At 40.1% G+C, this 20,432-nt stretch overlaps 1 protein-coding gene across 1 annotated transcript in view; it reads right to left on the minus strand.

Moving 5' to 3' along the window:
* Nucleotides 1-5,373: 5,373 nt before the first annotated feature.
* The window catches only part of NAIP (NLR family apoptosis inhibitory protein), a 35,707-nt gene continuing 20,648 nt past the window's right edge, over nt 5,374-20,432 (minus strand). Inside the window, 9 exon segments of the mRNA XM_019728072.2 lie at nt 5,374-7,490; nt 7,493-7,534; nt 8,606-8,770; nt 10,916-11,002; nt 11,363-11,515; nt 12,863-13,027; nt 15,070-17,172; nt 17,269-17,326; nt 18,322-18,403. Of these exon segments, the coding sequence (XP_019583631.2) occupies nt 7,174-7,490; nt 7,493-7,534; nt 8,606-8,770; nt 10,916-11,002; nt 11,363-11,515; nt 12,863-13,027; nt 15,070-17,172; nt 17,269-17,326; nt 18,322-18,403 (3,172 nt within the window). The 3' untranslated portion in view covers nt 5,374-7,173.

Below are 20,432 nucleotides of genomic sequence, written 5' to 3' on the forward strand. Positions count from 1 at the left end.
CAGGATCCACACGATCCACAATCCGCCGTCCACTTCTCTTCCTGCCAACCAGCCAGCCAACCAACGCAATCATGGCAGTTATATCAGCAGCCAATTGACCAACCAGCTACAGCCAACGGCCAAACACCACCCGAGCCAGCATCCCCCCATGCGAGGCCGACAGCCTGGAAACTGCTGTCTGGGACTCTGTCCCCACACTCCACCCCTCCAGGGTCTCGCCTCACAATCTGTGCAACAAGCGTCTTCCACAAGGGCCCGTGTGTCAGGAACCCAGCTCACGAAAAGAAAAGGTCCAGTCCAGTTCAAGTAATGTCCCAGTTCAAGTAGGTGTCCCTCGATGTCCACCTACTTTCTGGGCACAGCCAGAGCTCCTAGGGCACCGCCAGTCTTTCTGCGCACAGCCAGACCTCCTGGGCACAGCCAGGGTTTCTCATAAATAAGACTGCAATCTGTGCCGGTGTCAACTAGGGCCAAGACCCTCTGCACATTAGAATGGGGCCAATGTATGGACAGTTCCACGTGGGGCCTCCTGTCCCATCCCCGTTCGTCTCCTCTGACTGGGTACCTTGTCCCCACCCCAATCGAGCTGAAAGGAGTTGGCCTCAAGCGGCTGCATGAAGTCCTGCAGGGACACAGGTCGCGCTTTCCCAGACTTCTTTAGGCTTTGCTGAAATTGTTGTTCCAGACACAACTGTTTCCAAAGTTCCAACATGAGTGCCATTGGGTTGTCGGTCTATTTTTTCCCCCCATCAACCCCTGCTGCCACGAGATCACGCCACATCTGTGCACCTGTTACTCTGAGGCCCACGACCTCGCCCCCTTACTTTTGATTTGGCCTTCCAGGTCTCGACTTCTCGGATCTCCTGTCTGAACTTCCTTTGCCACCTGCTTTTTTTTTATTTTTTTTTTTAAGATTTTATTGGGGAAGGGGAATAGGACTTTACTGGGGAACAGTGTGTACTTCCAGGACTTTTTTTTTTTTTTTTCCAAGTCAAGTTGTTGTCCTTTTAATCTTAGTTGTGGAGGGTGCTGTTCAGCTTCAAGTTGTTGTCCTTTCAGTCTTAGTTGTGGAGGGCACAGCTCAGCTCCAGGTCCAGTTGCCGTTGCTAATTGCAGGGGGCGCAGCCCACCATCCCTTGCGGGAGTCAAACCGGGAACCTTGTGGTTGAGAGGACGCGCTCCTACCAACTGAGCCATCCGGGAGCTCAGCGGCAGCTCAGCTCAAGGTGCCGTGTTCAATTTTAGTTGCAGGGGGCGGAGCCCACCATCTCTTGCGGGACTCGAGGGATTGAACTGGCAACCTTGTGGTTGAGAGCCCACTGGCCCATGTGGGAATCGAACCGGCAGCCTTCGGAGTTAGGAGCATGGAGCTCTAACCGCCTGCACCACAGGGCTGGCCCCACCTGCTTTCAACATCCCCTAGGGTGGCCATGGCAATGGCCAGGCTGGCAGCTCGCCAGCCTGTCCCCATACTGTGCGTACCACAGCAGTGAGCCACTCCATTAGAGTGTGGTTGCCCTGGTCTTGGGCCAACCTATGGCAGTTCTGTAACCTTTGTCGCAGGGACAGATGCCCCGTCACAAAGGCTACCTTTTCCATTTCGCCTGGGGAGCAGAGACCACTGTCTGCCCCCTCATCCTATAAACGTAGTAGCCAAGCCGAGACTGGCTCTCCAGGGCGCTGTTCGTACCACCTCCCCAGCTCCTGCAACTCAGTGGGAGTGTACGGGGTATAGGATGTGAACTCAAGTCACATCTGGGTTACTGGCAGCAACACCCCCAGGGCCCAAAGGTTGCTCATGCTTTACCTTTTGCTTCAAGATGGGCCGGGCTTGGGGGTTGGGAGCCACATTGTCTCCACTCGCTTCCTCCGCTTCTGCCTCAGTCTTCACTGTGGGGCTCCTCCTCTAACAGGTGACCCGCGCTTCCGACGCCTCCCACCGGGACACCTGGTCCCGCACCTGGGCTATTCCAGCAAGCGTTTCCTCTGAGTTGTGATGCAGCGCAATGAGAACCTCCTCCAACCAGCAGTCCCGAGCTTCTAGCGCCTCCCCCCCGGGGCTGCTGGTCCTGTACCTGGGTCATTTCATTAAGCGCACTTTCCTTGTTGAGACTCAAGGCCGTGAGGAACATCCAGCCCACACGGCCGGCTATACACTTTGCCTCCTCCGGCAACCGCTCAGCCAGAACCTGCAGGGCCCTCTCCACACTGGCTGGAGAGCCATCCATGTCCTCCCACCCCTCCTCGGACCAACGCAGTCACACCAACTCCTGAGAACAGTGGCCACCGGGCACCACACAGTGTGGGGGCCACATGTCCTCCTGCCCAGAGTCAGATGCCATTTCTACCTGACTGGAATCCTGCTCGCCATGCCAGGCATCGATTGGGTGGAGGCCTCAGTGCAAGATGCCCGCAACCCTCAGAGCCTACAGCAGCAGCAGACTACCAAAAAGAAGGCGATGCCTTCTACCGCCAAGAGGGTGGTGTGCCATCTGGAGGCTCGAGTCTCCCAGGCCGACCACGCCTCCCGTTCCCAGTGCAGCTCCTCACAAGCCTTCTGAAACTGAGCTTTCATACATATAAACTGCTCCATTACCTTACAGAGAGTTTCGGCCTACACCAAACCCTGCTCGCTGTGCCATGTCACACAAGGTCTCTGGTTCCGCTTCCCACATAAGAACGCAGGACATGGTGAGGCCAAAAAGGCACACCCACGGAGCCATAGGTAGGGGAGTCATACCACTATACTCTGCTGGCAGCCAGGCGAGACACACGAAGTAGGATCCACACGATCCGCAGTCTGCCATCCACTTCTCTGCCTGCCAACCAGCCAGCCAACCAACGCAGTCATGCCAGTTATATCAGCAGCCATTGGCCAACAGGCTACAGCTAACGGTCAACCACCACCCAAACCAGCATCCCACCATGTGAGGCCGAGAGCCTGGGAACTGCTCTCTGGGACTCTGTTCCCACAGTTCCCAAGCCATTCTCTCTTTATCACTACCTTGCAGTTCCAGCTATCACCCATTTGACTGTATTTATATCTCTCAGTTCACATTCTCAGGAGAGGTAGGAGGTCATACGTTTCAGTTTAGTCTGAGGTTTGGTGTCCAGGGCACCTAGGATTCTTTCTGGTCCATTTAGTTGCCGGAGAAGAGGTTAACAGGCTAAATGCTATTTCTTTCAGAGGTTTTGTGAGGGAAAACCAAATGTGCCTAGCATATCAGGAGCTGCCCAGTACATCTTTGCTGAGTAAATGAATGTTCAGTGTGTGGTAAGTAAGCTTTGCAGAATGGATGCTCTATGACTTAAGCTCTCTTGTACAGATAAGTGGAGTTTTACCATTTTTCTTGACAATCAGCCAATATTTTATATATTTAGCATATTTTAATTGCCTGAGTATATGCCTGGTTAAATTTAGTTATGAAGGCAGTTTATTTGCTTTCTAAGATATTTTTGGATGTTACCTCCCTTAATATCTATAATAACAGTTGGAGAGAGATTGTAGGTTCAGGAAAATCATTTCAGCAAATCTTACTAACTATTGTAGATGCTTGGGAGACAGCAGTGAACAAAACAGATGAAAGTTCCTGCTTAGAATGGTGGGAACCAGCTAGTAGCAAGCAAGTGAACTTTTTAAAAAAAATTAGTTCGAGGTGTACAAAACAATGTAATAGTTCGAAATTTACATCCCTTACAAAGTGATAACCCCTCTCCCCCAGTCTACCACCCCTCTTGACAACGTATATAGCTGTTACAATTCCACTGACTCTATTCCTTATGCTGTACTCCACATCCTGTGACTATATATATATTACAGTTGATATTCAGTAGTATTCAGCTTCAGCTTCAGTTGTACAGTGCAGTAGTCAGGCATCTACACCGTACATGAAGTGGTCTCCCTAATAAGACAAGTATCCATCTGACACCCCCCAGAATCTTTACATTTTTTCCCCCCTGCCCCCCCACTCTGATTCAAGCCATTGTTTTCAGTCTAGTTGTGTAGGACACAGTTCAACAGACCATGTTGGTATTATGAGCCTTGCTCTCCACACGGCTAAGGCAGTTGGTCACTGGTCAGCTGCTCACAGCGGCTTGGCTGCTGGCCACTCATGCCAGCCACCGGCCACTCACAGTAGCTCACAGCAGCCCAGCTCCAGGGAGAGCTGTTGTTCACAATCTTAGCTGTACAGGGCCCGCCAGCTCACTGGCCCATGTGGGAATTGAACTGGCGACCCCGCTGCTAGGAGCACGGCACTCCAACCACCTGAGCCACTGAGCTGCCCTACAACATTATTGATTATATTCCCCATACTTTCATATCCCCGTGGCAATATTGAGGCTCCCAATTTGTGCTTTCTAATCCCCTCACCTTCTCCCTCATCCCCATCCCCTCCCATCTAGCAGCCATCAGTTTTTTCTCTGTATCTCTGAGACATTTCTGTTTAGTTTGCTCATTTATTCTATTCTTTAGATTCTACACATAAGTGAGATCATATGGTATTTGTCTTTCTCCGTCTGACTTATTTCACTTAGCATAATACTCTCTAGGTCCATCCTTGCCATTGCAAATGGTAAGATTTCATTCATCTCTATGGCCAAGTAATACTCCACTGTATAAATGTACCACAGTTTCTTAATCTAGTCATCTACCAATGGGCATTTCAATTGTTTCCATGTCTTGGCTATTGTGAATAGCGCTACAATAAACAGGGGTGAATACATTTTTTTTCAAATTAGCGTTTTGGATTTCTCCAGATAGATACCTAAGAGTGGAATTGCTGGGTCATAAGGTAGTTCCATTTTCAGTTTTTTGAGATACCGCCATACTAATTTCCATAGTTGCTGCACCAATCTGCAATTCCACCAACAGTGCACGAAGGTTCCCTTTTCTCCACATCTGCGCCAGCACTTGTTGTTTGTTGATTTATTGATGCTAGCCATTCTGACCTGAGTGAGGTGGTATCTCATTGTGGTTTTTATTTCCATTTCTCCAATGATTAGTGAGGTTGAGCATTTTTTCGTATGTCTGTTGGCCATCTGTGTGCCCTCTAGAAAAATGTCTCTTCATGTTCTCTGCCCATTTTTTAATTGGGTTTTTTTGGTGTTGAGTTAAATGAGTTTTTTAAATAAATTTTGGATATTAATCCCTTATCAGATGTATCATTGACAAATATCTTCTCCCATTCAGTAGGATGCCTTTTTGTTTTATTGGTTTTCTTTGCTGTGAAAAAACTTGTCAGTGGAGTGAAAGACAACACTGCTCATCACTGTTCCTCTGCTGGACCATGTTACCATTGTATGCAAGTCAACCTACATCCTTACATACTGCAAAGAAAAGTGAAGCAGGGAAAGGGGTTAGGCAGAGTGAGATTGTTGGAAGTGGGGATGCTTTTTTTTTTTTTTTTTAGTTTCAGGTGCACAAAACAATGTAATAGATATTTATATCCCTCACAAAGTGATTACCGCCCTCCCCCCATCTACTACCTTTCTGACATCACACAGCCATTATATTTCCACTGTCTCTATTCCTTATGCTGTATTCTACTTCCTGTGACTATATATATATAATTATAATTGACATTCATTATTATTCAGCTTCAGGTGTACACTGCAGTGGTCGGGGATGCTTTTTTAAAAAAGAAAGGTCAGTAAACTCATTGAGGTGACATTTGAGCAGTGATCTGAAGGAAATGAGAGCCATTCACATAAGTAGAGGGAGAACCTACTAGAGGCAAAGGAAATGACAAATGCAAAGGCCCTAAGACAAAAGTATGTTTAGCATGTTCAGGAAACAGCAAAGAAACCATGGCTGAGAGGAAGTGAGCAAGGAGAGGTTAAGGATTTGAGATGGAGGTAAGAGAGGTAGCCTGGGGTCAGATCTTTTGTAGACCACTGTAAGGTTTTCAGCATTTACTTTGAGCTGGGAATCCATTGGAGGATTTTGAACCAAAGATATAGCATGATGTGATTTATAAAAAGAGACTTCTGGCTGCTATGTTGAAAATAGATAATAAGTTTCAAGGGAGGAAACAGGCCAACTAGTTACGACAAGTGGGTAGTAGTAGTGGTTAGATCTGACTGTATTTTGCAAATGGAGCTCAGAATTTGCCAATAGATTACATGCGAATTGTGAAAGAAAGAAGAGGGGTTAAGATGATGCCCAAGGTTTTTAACCTAGCAAGTGCAGAATAAAGTTGGCATTTAGTGAGATGGAGAAGTCTGAATAAAGATCACTTTGGTGGAAAGCCATTCAGAAAATTCTGCTGCTTAACTGGTAGGAGTGAAATTCTGGACACGCAGATGTAGACATTCACATTAAATGTAATACCTTAAGCTGTATGAAGTTACTAAAGAGAAATATGTTCTGCCTAAGCAGAGTGGAAAAATAAGAAAATTCTAAGGCATTATAGCATATGTTAAACTCTCAAACATGGTAATCTAAAAAAGCATTGCTATTCAATTTTCTAGAAAGCACAAATTTAGCTAATCTTCAGTAATGCTAAATTCTATTCTGCATTTTTTTTGTGTGTGCTTATATAGCAATGTTGAATCAAAAGCCTCTAGAATAAAAGCATTTTCCCTTAAATCCTATTTCTTCACAATGGCAATGGATAAAGGGAAAGGTATACGTAAACTCTATTACACCAAAGGTAAATACAAAAAAAGTCCCACAGGATTGAGGAATATCTCTAGACCCACAAAAGATTCATCTGACATGAACTCTTATTTCACCTGTGTGTGAAACTGAGTCAGTCCTTAAGGTTAGTCATTTCACATGTAACTTGAATACTTTTTCCATATTGTGGCGTTAAGATAGATCAGTGTACCTTCCCCAACCCACTCTCTGTGGCTTTGTTACTCTTTACCATAGTTAGCCTGAAAACCTGATGCTGACTCTAAATATGGAGGGTTAGATGTATAAACTTGATTGAAGGGCTGCTCTTTAGTTGGGGAGGATCATTCAAGGACTTCACAGATACTGGTAATCTATTTCTTAAGCTCTGTGATGGGCAAGCAGGATTGGTTTTTTTTTTTTTTTTTTTTTTTTTTTACATATGCCTTACATATTTTACAGATATTCTTCTGTATGTAATATTTAATGTTTTTGAATAATTACGTTTTTAGAATTGTTGACAAAAATTTTCTTGAATCACCAGTTTCTGGCTCAATCTATTTCTCAATGATTGGAGAGAATGGCAGTGCCCATTTCCAGAAAATAGTTAAGAGTTTAGACTGAGGATGTCTTTCTTTCGTAGAAGTAAGCAGTGTGATGTCTTCTGCGTCCAGGAGCCAGCTTAACATGTTCAGTCTGATGAGCCTCGGCAGCCGTAACATACATTGACTCAAAGACTTGATTGTTGTGGCCTGAACTTTGATACAGTGCGTGAAATGCCTGGAAATAGTCAACTCTTGCAAGTTTGGCAGGTTGTCTAGTGCTTGAAAGAAATTTCTATATCCTTCCTCTGTAATCTTGTGATTGAAAGATTTAAGTTCTCAAGTTTCTGGAAACCTCCATTGATTGCTACCTTGGCTATAAAAGCAAAATATTTATGAAAATAGAATCGTAAGGACTTTTATTTCAATAATGATAGACTAGATTATTTCAACCAACCTCCTCTCCCATCATCACTACCACCACCACTGAGAGTAAAAAATGCCCGATAGAATCTCCTTAAAAGTCCCAAAGAGCTGACAAGTTAATAAAGAACTGTCTGGCCAAAACCCAAGGCAAAAGCAGAAACAAGAGAAGTAAAGCTAAGCCCTAGAGCCCTGAAACTACTTTTGATATGCGAGTTTTGTCATTCTGTGCAAATTTGGACTTCTCTTTTGTTCTCATAGGAGGACAAATGTCAGAGCACAGCATGGCTAAGAAACAGGCTAAGTTACAAGGGATAATAGAGATTGTGGCAACGACATCTCCCCTTTTACAGAGAATAGGATGTGACATTCCTCAAACCATGTCTTCTCACTGTCTACTACTAGACACTACACTTGTTGCCCAGAAGGCACCCCAGTTATTGAGGGTTCTGAAGGATATGGGATCCTGGCACACAGGAAGTTCTCAATTAGTTAATATATGTTGACTTTACTTTGGAAGTGGATACCTAACAAAGTTTTTGTTTTGTTTTTCATTGGTAAATCTCTTTTCCTTATTTTGGGCTAAGATTAGGTTTGTTTTCACTCTACAATCCATGATTGTAGCAAGACTAACTTTAGAGACTGAGGTACTGAGAAAATGAAAACATTGATCTGTACATTTACGATTTGTGTACTTTTCTGTATGTGTATTAATATTCCATTTTTTAAAATACTGTAGAAAGAAGAACATGGAAGGTATGTGGCCAGGAGTCTGAAATGCTAGGTGTCAAGAACACAGCCTTTAGGGCTTGTATAGCTTCAAATGGGAGGCCGTCTTTTACTTCTATCTCTGGCCAAAATGAACCTAATCCACAGAACACAAGAGAAAACAAAAAGATAGCAAAAATGAGGAAGTGTCTTGAACATTTTTAGAGAGAAAAAAGTATGGACATTTTGCAGCAGAAAACAAGAAATATCACTGGCTTTCATGCAAGCTGAAACATTTTATTTGAGGGTAACTCACCAATTTCCATTATACTGTCATCGTTCAAAGTTTGGAAAAATGAGAGAACTCGGAGATATTGAAGATGCTGACACTGCTGGATGATCTGTTTGGCCACTTGATGAATCCCATCCCCAGTAGGAAGGATCAATTCTTCCAGGTTATTAAGAGAACCTAAAGTGTAGGCTATCAGAAGAGACCCGAAAATTATTTTCCACACTGTGTTCCCAAACGATAGTAATCTACAGCCTCAAAATCATGCACCATACAGGACACCCCATGTAGCATAGAGGCTATTCCTCTTCCACTCCAAGAGCAAGGGAAAGGGGTCAGCCTATACCTTGATCTCCATTGCTCCCTCCAGACAACCATTCCTCTACTCTCCCCCCAATGAATCTGTTCTGCACTGGAGTCCAGAATGCCTATCATATATCCATTTCCTCTTTTAGAATGAAGCTTCTACTGGCCTCCAGGATACTCTCCTAGCTCAATGCCTTCAGCACCCTTCTTTTCAATCCATCCTCCTGCTATTACCTCAGTGATTTCTACCTCTGCCCCTTTCCCGCTCCCCACCCCCACTAGCATTAAAGTGTCACAATCCACCACTCTCATAGCTTTCCTTTTCACTTAGGTCCCTCCTTAGCATGGTACATTATGGATCATTTGATCCCTAGAAACTTCTCTACTTCTGAGGCCTCATACCTGGAAATGTTTCAAACACTTTCTAGCATGAAACGATGTTCTAGGTTTATCTTTTACTTTCCCTGTCCCAGTTAATATCTGCCATTTCTCCAAGAACCTTGGTTCCTTTTAGGGAAGCCAGTGTTGAGAAGTCAAGATCTGGGTATTTGGTGTGCTCATTGCTATTAAGGTGCTCTCTAGCCTCTCACTTGACTGAGCTGAGAAATATGTATATTAATTAGTGTGTGTATATAAATGGATATCTATATGTATACACTGATCTGTTTATTTGTGTGAATAGGTTAAAAACATGAGCCCACACCAATATTTCCAATTCTAATTTAATACTACCTCAAAGTTCTTTCTAGCCTCCCCTTTCAATATTTATAAATTCTTCTCTAACAGTGAGGAAACTTGGCCCTCGTTATACTCAGTGTATCTGCTTAATCAACCGTTTGTACATGCCAGCCACCTCCTTGGCCCCTGATCCTGCCTCTGCTATCTCAGGCCTCGTGTTCCACCCCCACCAACAAAGCTACCTCCAAAGGAAGAAAACAGGAAGAGGAAGAGATCCAAGTGATCCTTAAGCATGCTAAAGTTTGAGAAGCACTACTGCTCAACACTCCCTGTCTCCACTTATATTTTCCTGTGGTAACAATGAGACAACACGCGCAAAATGGAGTTGCTTATGCTAAGCCCCAAGTCACCAAACCAAGACTTAGAGTTTTGGCTCCCCCAGAAATGGAATCTTAAACCAGTCAATCAGGAATCGCCTGAGCAGCACTAGTGAGATAATCTGCCTGATAGACCCCTGCCATTCCCTGAAGGAAAGTAACCTTGCAACAACCAACCCACTTTTTTACCTAGTATAACTTCCTTATTACTGCTGTCTTCTGCCAATAAAAGCCTTTCATTCTGTACAGCTCCTCAGAACTCTCTTCTATCTGCTAGACTGGATGCTGCCCAATTCAAATCCATTTTTGTTCAAATAAATGCTTAAAATTTGTAATATGCTTCAGTTTAACACCTGTTAGAATTTTTTTCCATGAGCATACATTACTTTTGTAATCATAAAAAAATTAAAAAGTATTTAAGCTCTTTCTATAGTTAATCATATTGTTAAAGCCAGATTTTCACATACTGCATTTTCTTAACCTTAAAAGATGGCTTCATCTATACCCCAGTAATCTTTGAAACAACAGACTTAACATGTTTGGAATGGGTACCTGACAATGAAATTGCATAATGCTATAATGTTCAAATATGTATTCTAAGAAATAAGGCACTCTGAGGATATTGCTTTGAATGAGATCGAGTGAGATGAAGGCATTTGGGAGGTAAAAGTTGAGCAGCACTCTCTCTCCTAATTAGCGATGGCAGCTAATAACGGTGATTTGTTGTAGCTAATGTGAAACAGGAAATGGATTTTTTTTCTTTAAGTGTGTTTTTCCAGGACCCATCAGCTCCAAGTCAAGTAGTTGTTTCAATCTAGTTGCGGAGGGTGCAGCTCACAGTGGCCCACGTGGGGATCGAAATGGCAACCTTGTTAAGAGCACTGCGCTCTAACCAACTGAGCTAACCAGCTGCCCCAGGAGATGGATTTTGTAGGGAAGAGAATAATAAGCAAAAGGCACTGTTTTGTAAACATACCAAAATTTTCAGATGTTTCCTTATCAGGAAATTGTTGTAATTCAAGATTTAATATCTTCAGAGAAGTAAAATTTGGCAAAGTGACGACTATAAAAGGGAAAATAAAAATCTAGTTATTATGTCAGCTATATCTCTTATGCCAAAAAGTAATACATTTAAAGAATATTTTTTAAGTGACAAAAAGTAATACAGTAATTCAGATTGAACTAATTAGTATGACTAAAATAAAACAAATCTTGGCTCAGGAAATAATTCTGATAACTAGAAATAGTTAAACTTCTAGAAACAAATACAACTTATTTGATAACTTCATTTAAGATCAGATACCTATTACAATCGTTCTTTGACATCAATTACATTTTAAAATTTGACTATTTTTTTAAAAGTGCTTAGAATGACTGTTCACAGAAGCGTCTTAAACCAAAATTTTATGATCACAGCTCTTACCAAATGGGATGGCTTTAAAAAATGCTCCAGAAAGCTTAATTTCTTTGAGTTTCTTGCAGGAAGCAAGTACAGTCATGAGAGACTCAAAATCCGAAAAGAAATTACATTTCAGATGGAAAACATGAAGGTTTGGAGAATTCTGAATTAATTTAACTGTAAAATATCAATGATTTAAGAAATTAGAGAAGATTGCAAATTTCTATCAGGATTAGCCACATAATTTATTGTTTTGGTTCAACAATACTGAATTAAAACAAAGCACCATGATGTAATGATCCAACAATCAGGCCACTTGGGGCTTCAGTTCAGGTTCTACAACTAACAAGCAAGCTATGTTGAATTTGGACACATAGTTATTGACCCTCCCTGGTGACCAGTTTTCTCTTCTGTAAAACAAGGGCATTGACTCAGTAAAGTCACCTTTAGCTTTAACATAACATCCTAATGTCTCTAAGTTGGACATTTACACAATAGGAATACTATATAAAGAAACACAAAAGCAAAGAAATAAAAAGCAATTCTGAAACAAAACCTAAATTTGAAGTGAAAATTGCTGACAAATATAATAAAACTACCATTTCCAGCTTCAGCTTCAGGTAATTCTTTTGAATGCAACTCTGCATGTCAGTTCCATAGAGATTTACATTTCCTTAGTCCTTAGTGTTCAGTCTTTATTAAACTAAGGAACTGCTGCTGATGCCTAAATCATTTTGCTAAATGATGTATTTACAAAAGATGGCTGTACAAGTAAGTGGTCCATCAACCATGAGAAAAACAGGGACGTGCTTCTGATTGCTACCAATCAGAATATTTCCTTCTGGCAGATCTGTAAGTTGCACTGAAAGAACAACTTAAAATAAAAGAACTCTACAAATTATTTTGGAAAGGCAGTATACCAGTGGTTAAGAGCTCAGACTTAGTACCGTGTTTCCCTGAAAATAAGACCTAGCCAGACCATCAGCTCTAATGCGTCTTTTAGAGCAAAAATTAATATAAGACTATGTTGATAAGACCCAGTCTCATATTATAGTAAAATAAGACCTGGTATTATATTAAGTTTTGCTCCAAAAGATGCATTAGAGCTGATGGTTCGGCTAGGTCTTATTTTGGGGGAAACATGGTAGTAGTTAGGATTCCTGTGTTTGAATCACTGATCTATCATTTCCTTAGCTGGGTGACCTTGAGCAAATTACTTAACCTCTTTATACCTCAATTTCCCCAGCTGTAAAATGAGAATAATTATAGTACCTTACCTCATAGAATGGGTATGGAGGTTAAATGAGTTAGATTTGTAAAGTGCTTGGAACAATTCCCAGCATGCAGTAAAGGCTCCTTACAAATAATTACAAATAGCTCTATGCTTTCGTAATGAGAGGTGCTATTCCTACAATTTACCATGGATACAGGCCACATCCATACAAGCTTTTAACTCTTAAATGAATTACTGGTCAAGCTTTTCCAAGTGATATAAAAATAAGTAAATCAAAGTGCCACCCTTACCTAGTTTGGAAGGACTATCCTCCCCTGAAATTTGGATTAGTAATTTTTCCATATGGTGGAGATTTAGGAATTCTTCAGAAATGACTGAGAAAACGTTTTCTTTATCCAGATTCACAGACAATTCTTTCAGGCATGGGAACTTGTCCAGATTAGAAAAGAGTTGATCTAGAAAGCAGCACACAATTTTCCATTATTAATCTAAACAGTTCCAAATGGAAAACTTGAAATTCATTTTGATTCATCAAGCTTTTTTCATATTTTCAAATGAAAACCTTTCACATACCATAACACATTATTTTCTAGAAAATATATCTGTGAAGATACTGCTTTATGCAGCATTTGCTGAACGTCTACTATGTGGGAAGCATTGTGCTACTCTGGATTTGCAAAAATAAGACCTCGCCTCAACAAATGGTGCTGGGACAACTGGATTACCACGTACAAAAGAATGAAGTTGGACCCCTACCACCCAGCACTATATACAAAATTAACTCAAAATGGATCAACAACCTAAATATAAGAGCTAAATCATGCAACTCTAAGAAAACATAGGAGTAAAATCTTCATGACCTTGGATTTATCAATGAATTCTTAGATATACTACCAAAAGCATTAGCAAAAAAGAAAAAAATAGATTGGACTTTATCAAAATTTAAAACTTACATGCATCAAAGACATTGAAAAGACATTCTATAGGAGAAAATAGCTTCAAACCACATGTTCAATAAGGATTTAATATCTAGAATATACAAAGACAACTCAAAAAGACAACACAATTTGAACGTGTCTCAAAGACACAGACAGCTAATAAGCACATGAAAAGATGCTCAACATTATTAGTCATTAGGGAAAAGCAAATGAAAACCATAATGAAATACCACTTCACACCTACTAGGATGACTTTATGATTAAAAAAGACAATAAGCATTGATGAGGATGTGGAGAAATTGAAGCCCCCCCGTCCAATGTTCTTGGAAATGTAAAATGGTGCAGCCACTGTGGAATACAGTTTGGAGGTTCCTCAAAAATTGAACAGAATTACTATTAATATGATCCAGCAATTCAACTTCTGGGTATATATCTACAACAAAAGCAGGGTCTCAAAGAGATATTTGCACAGCCATGTTACTAGCAGCATTACTTAACAGTAGCCAGAAGGAACAATGCAATACACACACAGTGGAATATTACTCAGCTAAAAAAGAAATGAAGTTCTGATTCATGCTACGACATGGAAGAATCTTGAAAACATGCTAAGCTAAACAGGGCCAGACACAAAAGGACAAGATATTGTACAATTCCCCTTATATGAACTAGAATAGACAAATTCATAGGGACAGAAAGTAGAACAGACACCAGCAACTGGGGAGAGGAAGGAGTTACTGTTCAGTGAGTACAGAGTTTCTCTTTGGGATGATGAAAAGTTTCTGGAAATACTGGTGATGGTTGCACATCATTGTAAAAGTACTTAATGCCACTGAATTGTACACTTAAGTAATTAAAATAGTACATTTTATGTATATTCTACCATTAAAAGTATTAAAAATAGCAAGCAAAATTTTTATAAATTTGATGATAAATAACCGACAGATCCAAAAAACATTCAGTGACCCTCAAGCAAGATATATACAAAGCAAAGCACACCTAGTCATATAACAACCTGTTGAAAAACCAAAGCCATAACTATCAACAATTAGAAAATGATAAAATATATATTTACACAAGTATCAAAAAACAAAAGTACCTAGGAATAAATCTAATGAAAAGAAATATAAAACCCACATGAAAAACTCTCAAACATTATTTAGGAAAGTGAAAGGAGACACAAATAAATTGGAGATACTATTTCCCAGAGAGTATAAGCCCTTCTTTCCATTAAGAAGGTCGGGGGAGGGTGATTCTCATGCATCATTTTTACATATAGATCATTCTTTTACTAATAACACGTAATTTGGGTCTGTTTATTAAGAGCCTTCATTAGTTAATATTTTATTAATTTTTATCCGAGTTGTTTGAAAATCATTATTTAGAGGACTTTCACTAATTCATACTACTGACAAAAATAAAGAAGTGAAGGTTTATTTTATATCTATTCTATCAGCAAGAATTTATGGTCCCATGCTTTCAGAAGCTTTATCTACCTAAAACTCAGAGTGAGCAAATAAAATTACCATCAGAATAGTTGGCTAAAATATATTCAGGTATACCTTGTACATGGGTTGTCCCTGAAACTTCAAGAGATTCCAGGGAAGACAGGTTGAGAAGCAATTCCTGTTCTACCTCAGTCAGCTCAAATTTGCTTATGGAGCACTTGGTAAAAGAGGCCTTATACTGTTCAAGAGCCGGGCGGAGGCTTTCAATAAAGCCCCTGCAGTTCATTAAAAGAAGCTCAATGTGCTGTGAAGCTGAGAAGACTGCCATTAGAACCCTGAGCATCTCCTGGTCCAAACCGTCACTGTCGGTTACGTGGACTTCCAGCGTGGGAATCTTGTAACGCTTTGGAGAAAGTAACCAGTAGCCAGTGTTGATGTCTGGTGGTGCGTTGCGCTGCATATCCAGAAACCTCATCACGTTTTCTTCCTTTTCAGCTAAATTCCGCTCCCATTCATTCATAGGTTCAAAGGCAGAAGTATAGTCCTGATCTATAGTTGGTGCCTGTGATTTGTCTAAACATGTTTCCAGGACTGAATAATCTACTCTAGGTAACCTTTTTTTCCCTCTTATGGAGACCTGGATGCTCCTCAACAGTAACAGGCTTTCTGGGTGGTCAAAAAAATAGTGTAACTTAAGCACATCCAAAGCCAGGGTTCTCCCTTGGAGGAATTGCAAAATAAATGGAGAACATGCAGCGACACTATTGCTTTGATATGCAATTTTTAAGGCAAGAACCAGTAAATGTTTTGAAACCACTGAAAAGTAACCTTCTGGAGATGATTGGCAGAGCAGCTGCCTTAGTAACAGCTCCCTCTCCAAAATTTCTGGATGGTGCTTCAGGTTGTCATAATTTTCAGATATATTCTCCAGTGATTCTTTATTATCCACCAAATGAAGCAAGTGAGATACTATTTTTGGTGCTGCTTTTGTTGAAGGGTAGCAGGAGACATACTTCAAAAAGTGGCTACAGGAACTTACAGTCATCATGGATGAGTTAATTTGTTTCAAATAATAAAGCCCCAAATCTTGATCTTCTTGCCTATCCGAATCCAAGAGTAAAATCAGCTTCATCCCAGCAAGAAATTCTTGGAATGCAGGGTCTAAAAACTGATAGACTGGCCTCAGTCTCTGGGCCGTGAATTTACTCATCAGGTACATGGTTAGATCTTCAGCTTCATCGACCCCTGCTTCTATAAGGTCATCGTCACTAAACTCAAAGCGAGATGAAAAGAACCCTTTTAAAGCCAGCTCACCACAGGAGGACAGAACTGCTTTGAGAAGTTCACCTGAAGTTTTGTGCTTTAAGAAAAGGCATTCTATATAGGACCTGAAAACAGCCACATCATCAAAGGATTGGCCAAAAGGATACGGAAACCAATAAGCACTGATTGCTTCTACAAAAAGAGGAGTTTTCTGAATTCCCTGCAAACTTGAATTTAGGCTGAAGTGAATTATAAACTTTTGCAGGAGGGATATATTGTGTGGAAAGAACTTCCGTAATATACAGATAGTATTAAAGAAGGGAAACACTTTGATCTCAAGAATAGTATCTAGGTATTGGCGGATGTCCCTGGCCCTGTTTGTATGGACAGCAATCAATAAACAGGTCCTTGACGAGTAGTTTTTTTGAATCAGTTTTTGTAAGACTTGAGGGACTGAGCACATTTCTTTGTAGTCATCCAAAAGGAATAACACCTGATTCTTTAACTGCTGGATGATACTCCTCAGGCACATTTCAGTAACAGATCCTTCTGTCTCTAGGAGTTGGTCACAAATGATGTTGGCCAGCCCCTGGTCTGGTCTGGTGGAGCTAAGGGAGAGATAGAAGACCAGCCGGAACCTGTTTAACAAGGGACAGCATCCTGATGCCCACAGAAGAGCTATTTTCTTCAGGAAGACCGTCTTTCCACTACCAGCTTCACCCTCCACACACATGACAGAGTTCAAGTTGGCAAAGACCTCAGGCAACATCACAGGCTCTTGCACAGGAGTGCTGATGTGCTTTAAAGCAAGGGACAGATCACAACCCAGCAAATGGTCAGTGGCTAGACCAGAAGACACCTCAAGCAAAGACATGCGGCGGAAACTGGCATTGGTGTAGGCTTTTCTCAGTTGCTCACTCAGACTCTTTGCCTCCTGAAACCACTGGGCTATCTCTGTGGAGAGAAGAAAGGCACAATTACAAATACTCTTTTAAAATCCCCTACATACGAGTATATGTACACATACATACAATCCCATGTGCTATTTACCTGGCACGATAGAACTAACTGCTGCTGAATCTTCAAGATTGCTTTCACTTGTGGTTTCCTTTGAAAAATAATCCTCTATTAATAATCAAAGTTTGTATAAGAGGGTGGGGTTTCACGTTACAGTTGAGGACCAATCATCTAAACACAGTTCACCCTTAAATATGTATGTCAATTGAAGGGAAGAGAGCTACAGATATGGAGTAATAAATGATATGCAAACATCTGTAAGTGTGGCTCCTAGATGGTACATGTACAGTACATTCCATGCATTAGTCAAGCAGCTATTACCATCCATCCAGACAATCTGAATCATAGCATCTAAAGCAAGAAAGCCCTCCAAAAATCATTAGATACAGCTTTGACCTTAGCTATTAACATTTTTAATATTACATATCCAGGATCCAGGCAGGGATCCTTTAAAAATAAGCTACTTATATATCCCCAAGTTTGTTTTTTTTAATTTCGTTTTTCAGTTCACAATTATAAAATTTGAATCAAATAAATAGCAAATTACTTTGTTTTATTTCTGTGGAATGACGAATGTAATATACCTAACATACAACCTCTAATAAGGGGTGGTGTGTGTGTGTGTGTGTGTGTGTGTGTGTGTAATTGATAGTGGCTTATATCCCAGAGAACTAAAAAGGATTTCTCAGTTTAAAGGGGTCAGCCTATTATTTGGGTTTATGATTTGGTCATTTGCTTTTGTAAAAGAAACATAACAACTTTCCAGCTCCGAGAGCAGCCAAGCAGCAAGTCAGACCTTACGGTCCTACAAATGAAGATCATAGATAGAATCCAGACAGCCTGGATACTAGTCACCTCTAAGTCTAAAAGAGTCTGAGCCCCAAAGTAGAAGGGATTGAGTCTACATTTCATGAAGTTAGATATTATGTCTTGTTTATTGTACTATCCCCATGTGCACCTAGCTCATCACAGGTGCTTAATAGATATTTGTAGGATTTATTTACATATTGATGATGAGCAATTCCTGTTCAAAAATAGTTTTCAATGACGTACTGCTAAAATAAACAAGATGGTATTGTTCATTACCGTTAATTCAGAAAGTTCACCATGGCTCTGAAGGTCTGGAATCACTTCTGCAGAGGCCTTTATATTTTGGAGAAATTGACAACTAAGCACAAAAGTTAAAAGTTATAAAAATAGTTGTAGGCAAGTAAGCATATGCATTAGGTTTTTAAAAACACTGTTGGGGTTTTAATAACAAAAATTAAATTTAAAGTTAACGTTTCTAGTGATTTGCTCTTTCAGTGTTATCAAACAAGACATTTATACTGTTGCTCTTAGCAATAGAAATGTAAATGGTTTATAAAGTAATAATGGGGATAACCAGTGAATTTGGTGGAATGAGTACATATTGAACATTTATCCATGAAGCCAACTAAAATGAACCCAAAGAATCAAAAATAGAGAAGGAAACTCCATCTGTGGATTCTGGAACACACAAAAGAAGACAGCAAAATCCAAATAAAGTCTGGAATTGATAATAATGTACCAATGTTGGTTTCTTAATTTTGACAAGTGTACCATGGTAATGCAAAAGATGTTAGTATCAGGAATCTGGGTGTGGGAATATAAGAACTTTGAATTATATTTGTATTATTTCTCTAAATCTAAAATTATTCCCAAATAAAATCTTTATTAAAAAAACAAAAAAAAACCCTCTATCAATATGAAGACTAAAGAATGGCCACAAACATACTCTCTAAAAACCATTTGCCAGACTTCATGAAACTGGGACGTAAATGTCCTCTAAACTCAGACATGATGTCTACCTGAAAAACAGGGAGAAAATTCCAAAGAGCTCTTCCCAAAATGATTAACTTGGATAGGTGAGATCTATAAATGTGAGTAGGTGAATGGGAAGACTAAGACCAACCAACCTACTTGGGCTCATTTTCATGCTGCAGAATCACAGGAAAGCAGGAGATAAAGCAAGAGGACACTCATTTTTATTTTCCTGCATGGCTTGGAGATGAGTCTGGGAAGAGAAGGGTAGCTGCAGGAAAATGGCAAGTAGGACTTTTAATATTTCTGCCCAAGGTCGCTATGCAGATAGACCCATCAAGGAAAAGGACTCTGAAGGAAAGTGAAATAGAGGCTTTTTCATACAAATGAAGCCAATACAGTTATTTGCCAGCAGTCCTGCACCATAAGAAATGTTCTTTAGTTGAAAGGAAAATGATAACAAATGGAACTCCACTTGGTTCTAACCAAAGGAATGAAGAGTGCCAGGGATGGTAACTAAGTGGGTAAATATAAAAGACATTTTTTTCTCTTTTTTAAATGTATTTAAAAGATAATCTAAAGCAAAAATATAACACTATATGGTGATATTTATACTATATATGGAAATAAAATAATAAGACAATAGCACAAAGGATAGGAGGGGAGAAATAGAAGTATACTGTTACAGAGTTCATACATTGTATATTAAGTGTTATAATATTTGAACATGACTGTGATATGTTAAACATGCACCTTGTAAACTGTAGAGCACGCAGCACTTAAAAGACAAAGATGTACAGCTAATAAACCAATAATAGAGATAAAATGGAATACTAAAAACTAAAGAAGTCAGGAAAAGAGAAAAAAAAGAAGATATGGAATAAACAGCAAATAGCAAAATAGATTTAAATCCAAGTATATCAATAAGTACATTAAATGTACATGTTATAAACTCCCATTACAAAGCAGATATTGTCAGACTTAAAAGAGCAAGATCCGACTATGTTGCCTACAAGAAACTCACTTTAAATATGAAGTCATAGATTAAAATGATTTCAAAAAAGATATGTAAAAACTGCAGAATAGCAGGAGTGGCTATATTAATATCAGATAAAGACAAGAATAAGGAATACTATGAGGGATAAAGAGGGACATTTCATACATTCTATGAATATGAAAGAGCAAAGAACAATTGAGACGCAATTCTGAAGAAAAATAGTAGAGAAATTGTAAGGGAAAATATGCAAATAGGCTCAATATTATTAGTAATTAGATTGTCAAAAATTAAAATTTAGTCAATACTAAGTTAGTGAGGAAGCAGACCAAAGGAAACTCATCTGTGCTAGTGGGAATGTAAATCAGTACAAGCAATTTTGTAAAAAGTTTTGCACAATCTAGTAAAGTGGAATGTGTGC

Source organism: Rhinolophus sinicus, linkage group LG03 (assembly GCF_036562045.2).
Source record: "Rhinolophus sinicus isolate RSC01 linkage group LG03, ASM3656204v1, whole genome shotgun sequence".
Classification (NCBI taxonomy): Eukaryota; Metazoa; Chordata; class Mammalia; order Chiroptera; family Rhinolophidae; genus Rhinolophus; species Rhinolophus sinicus.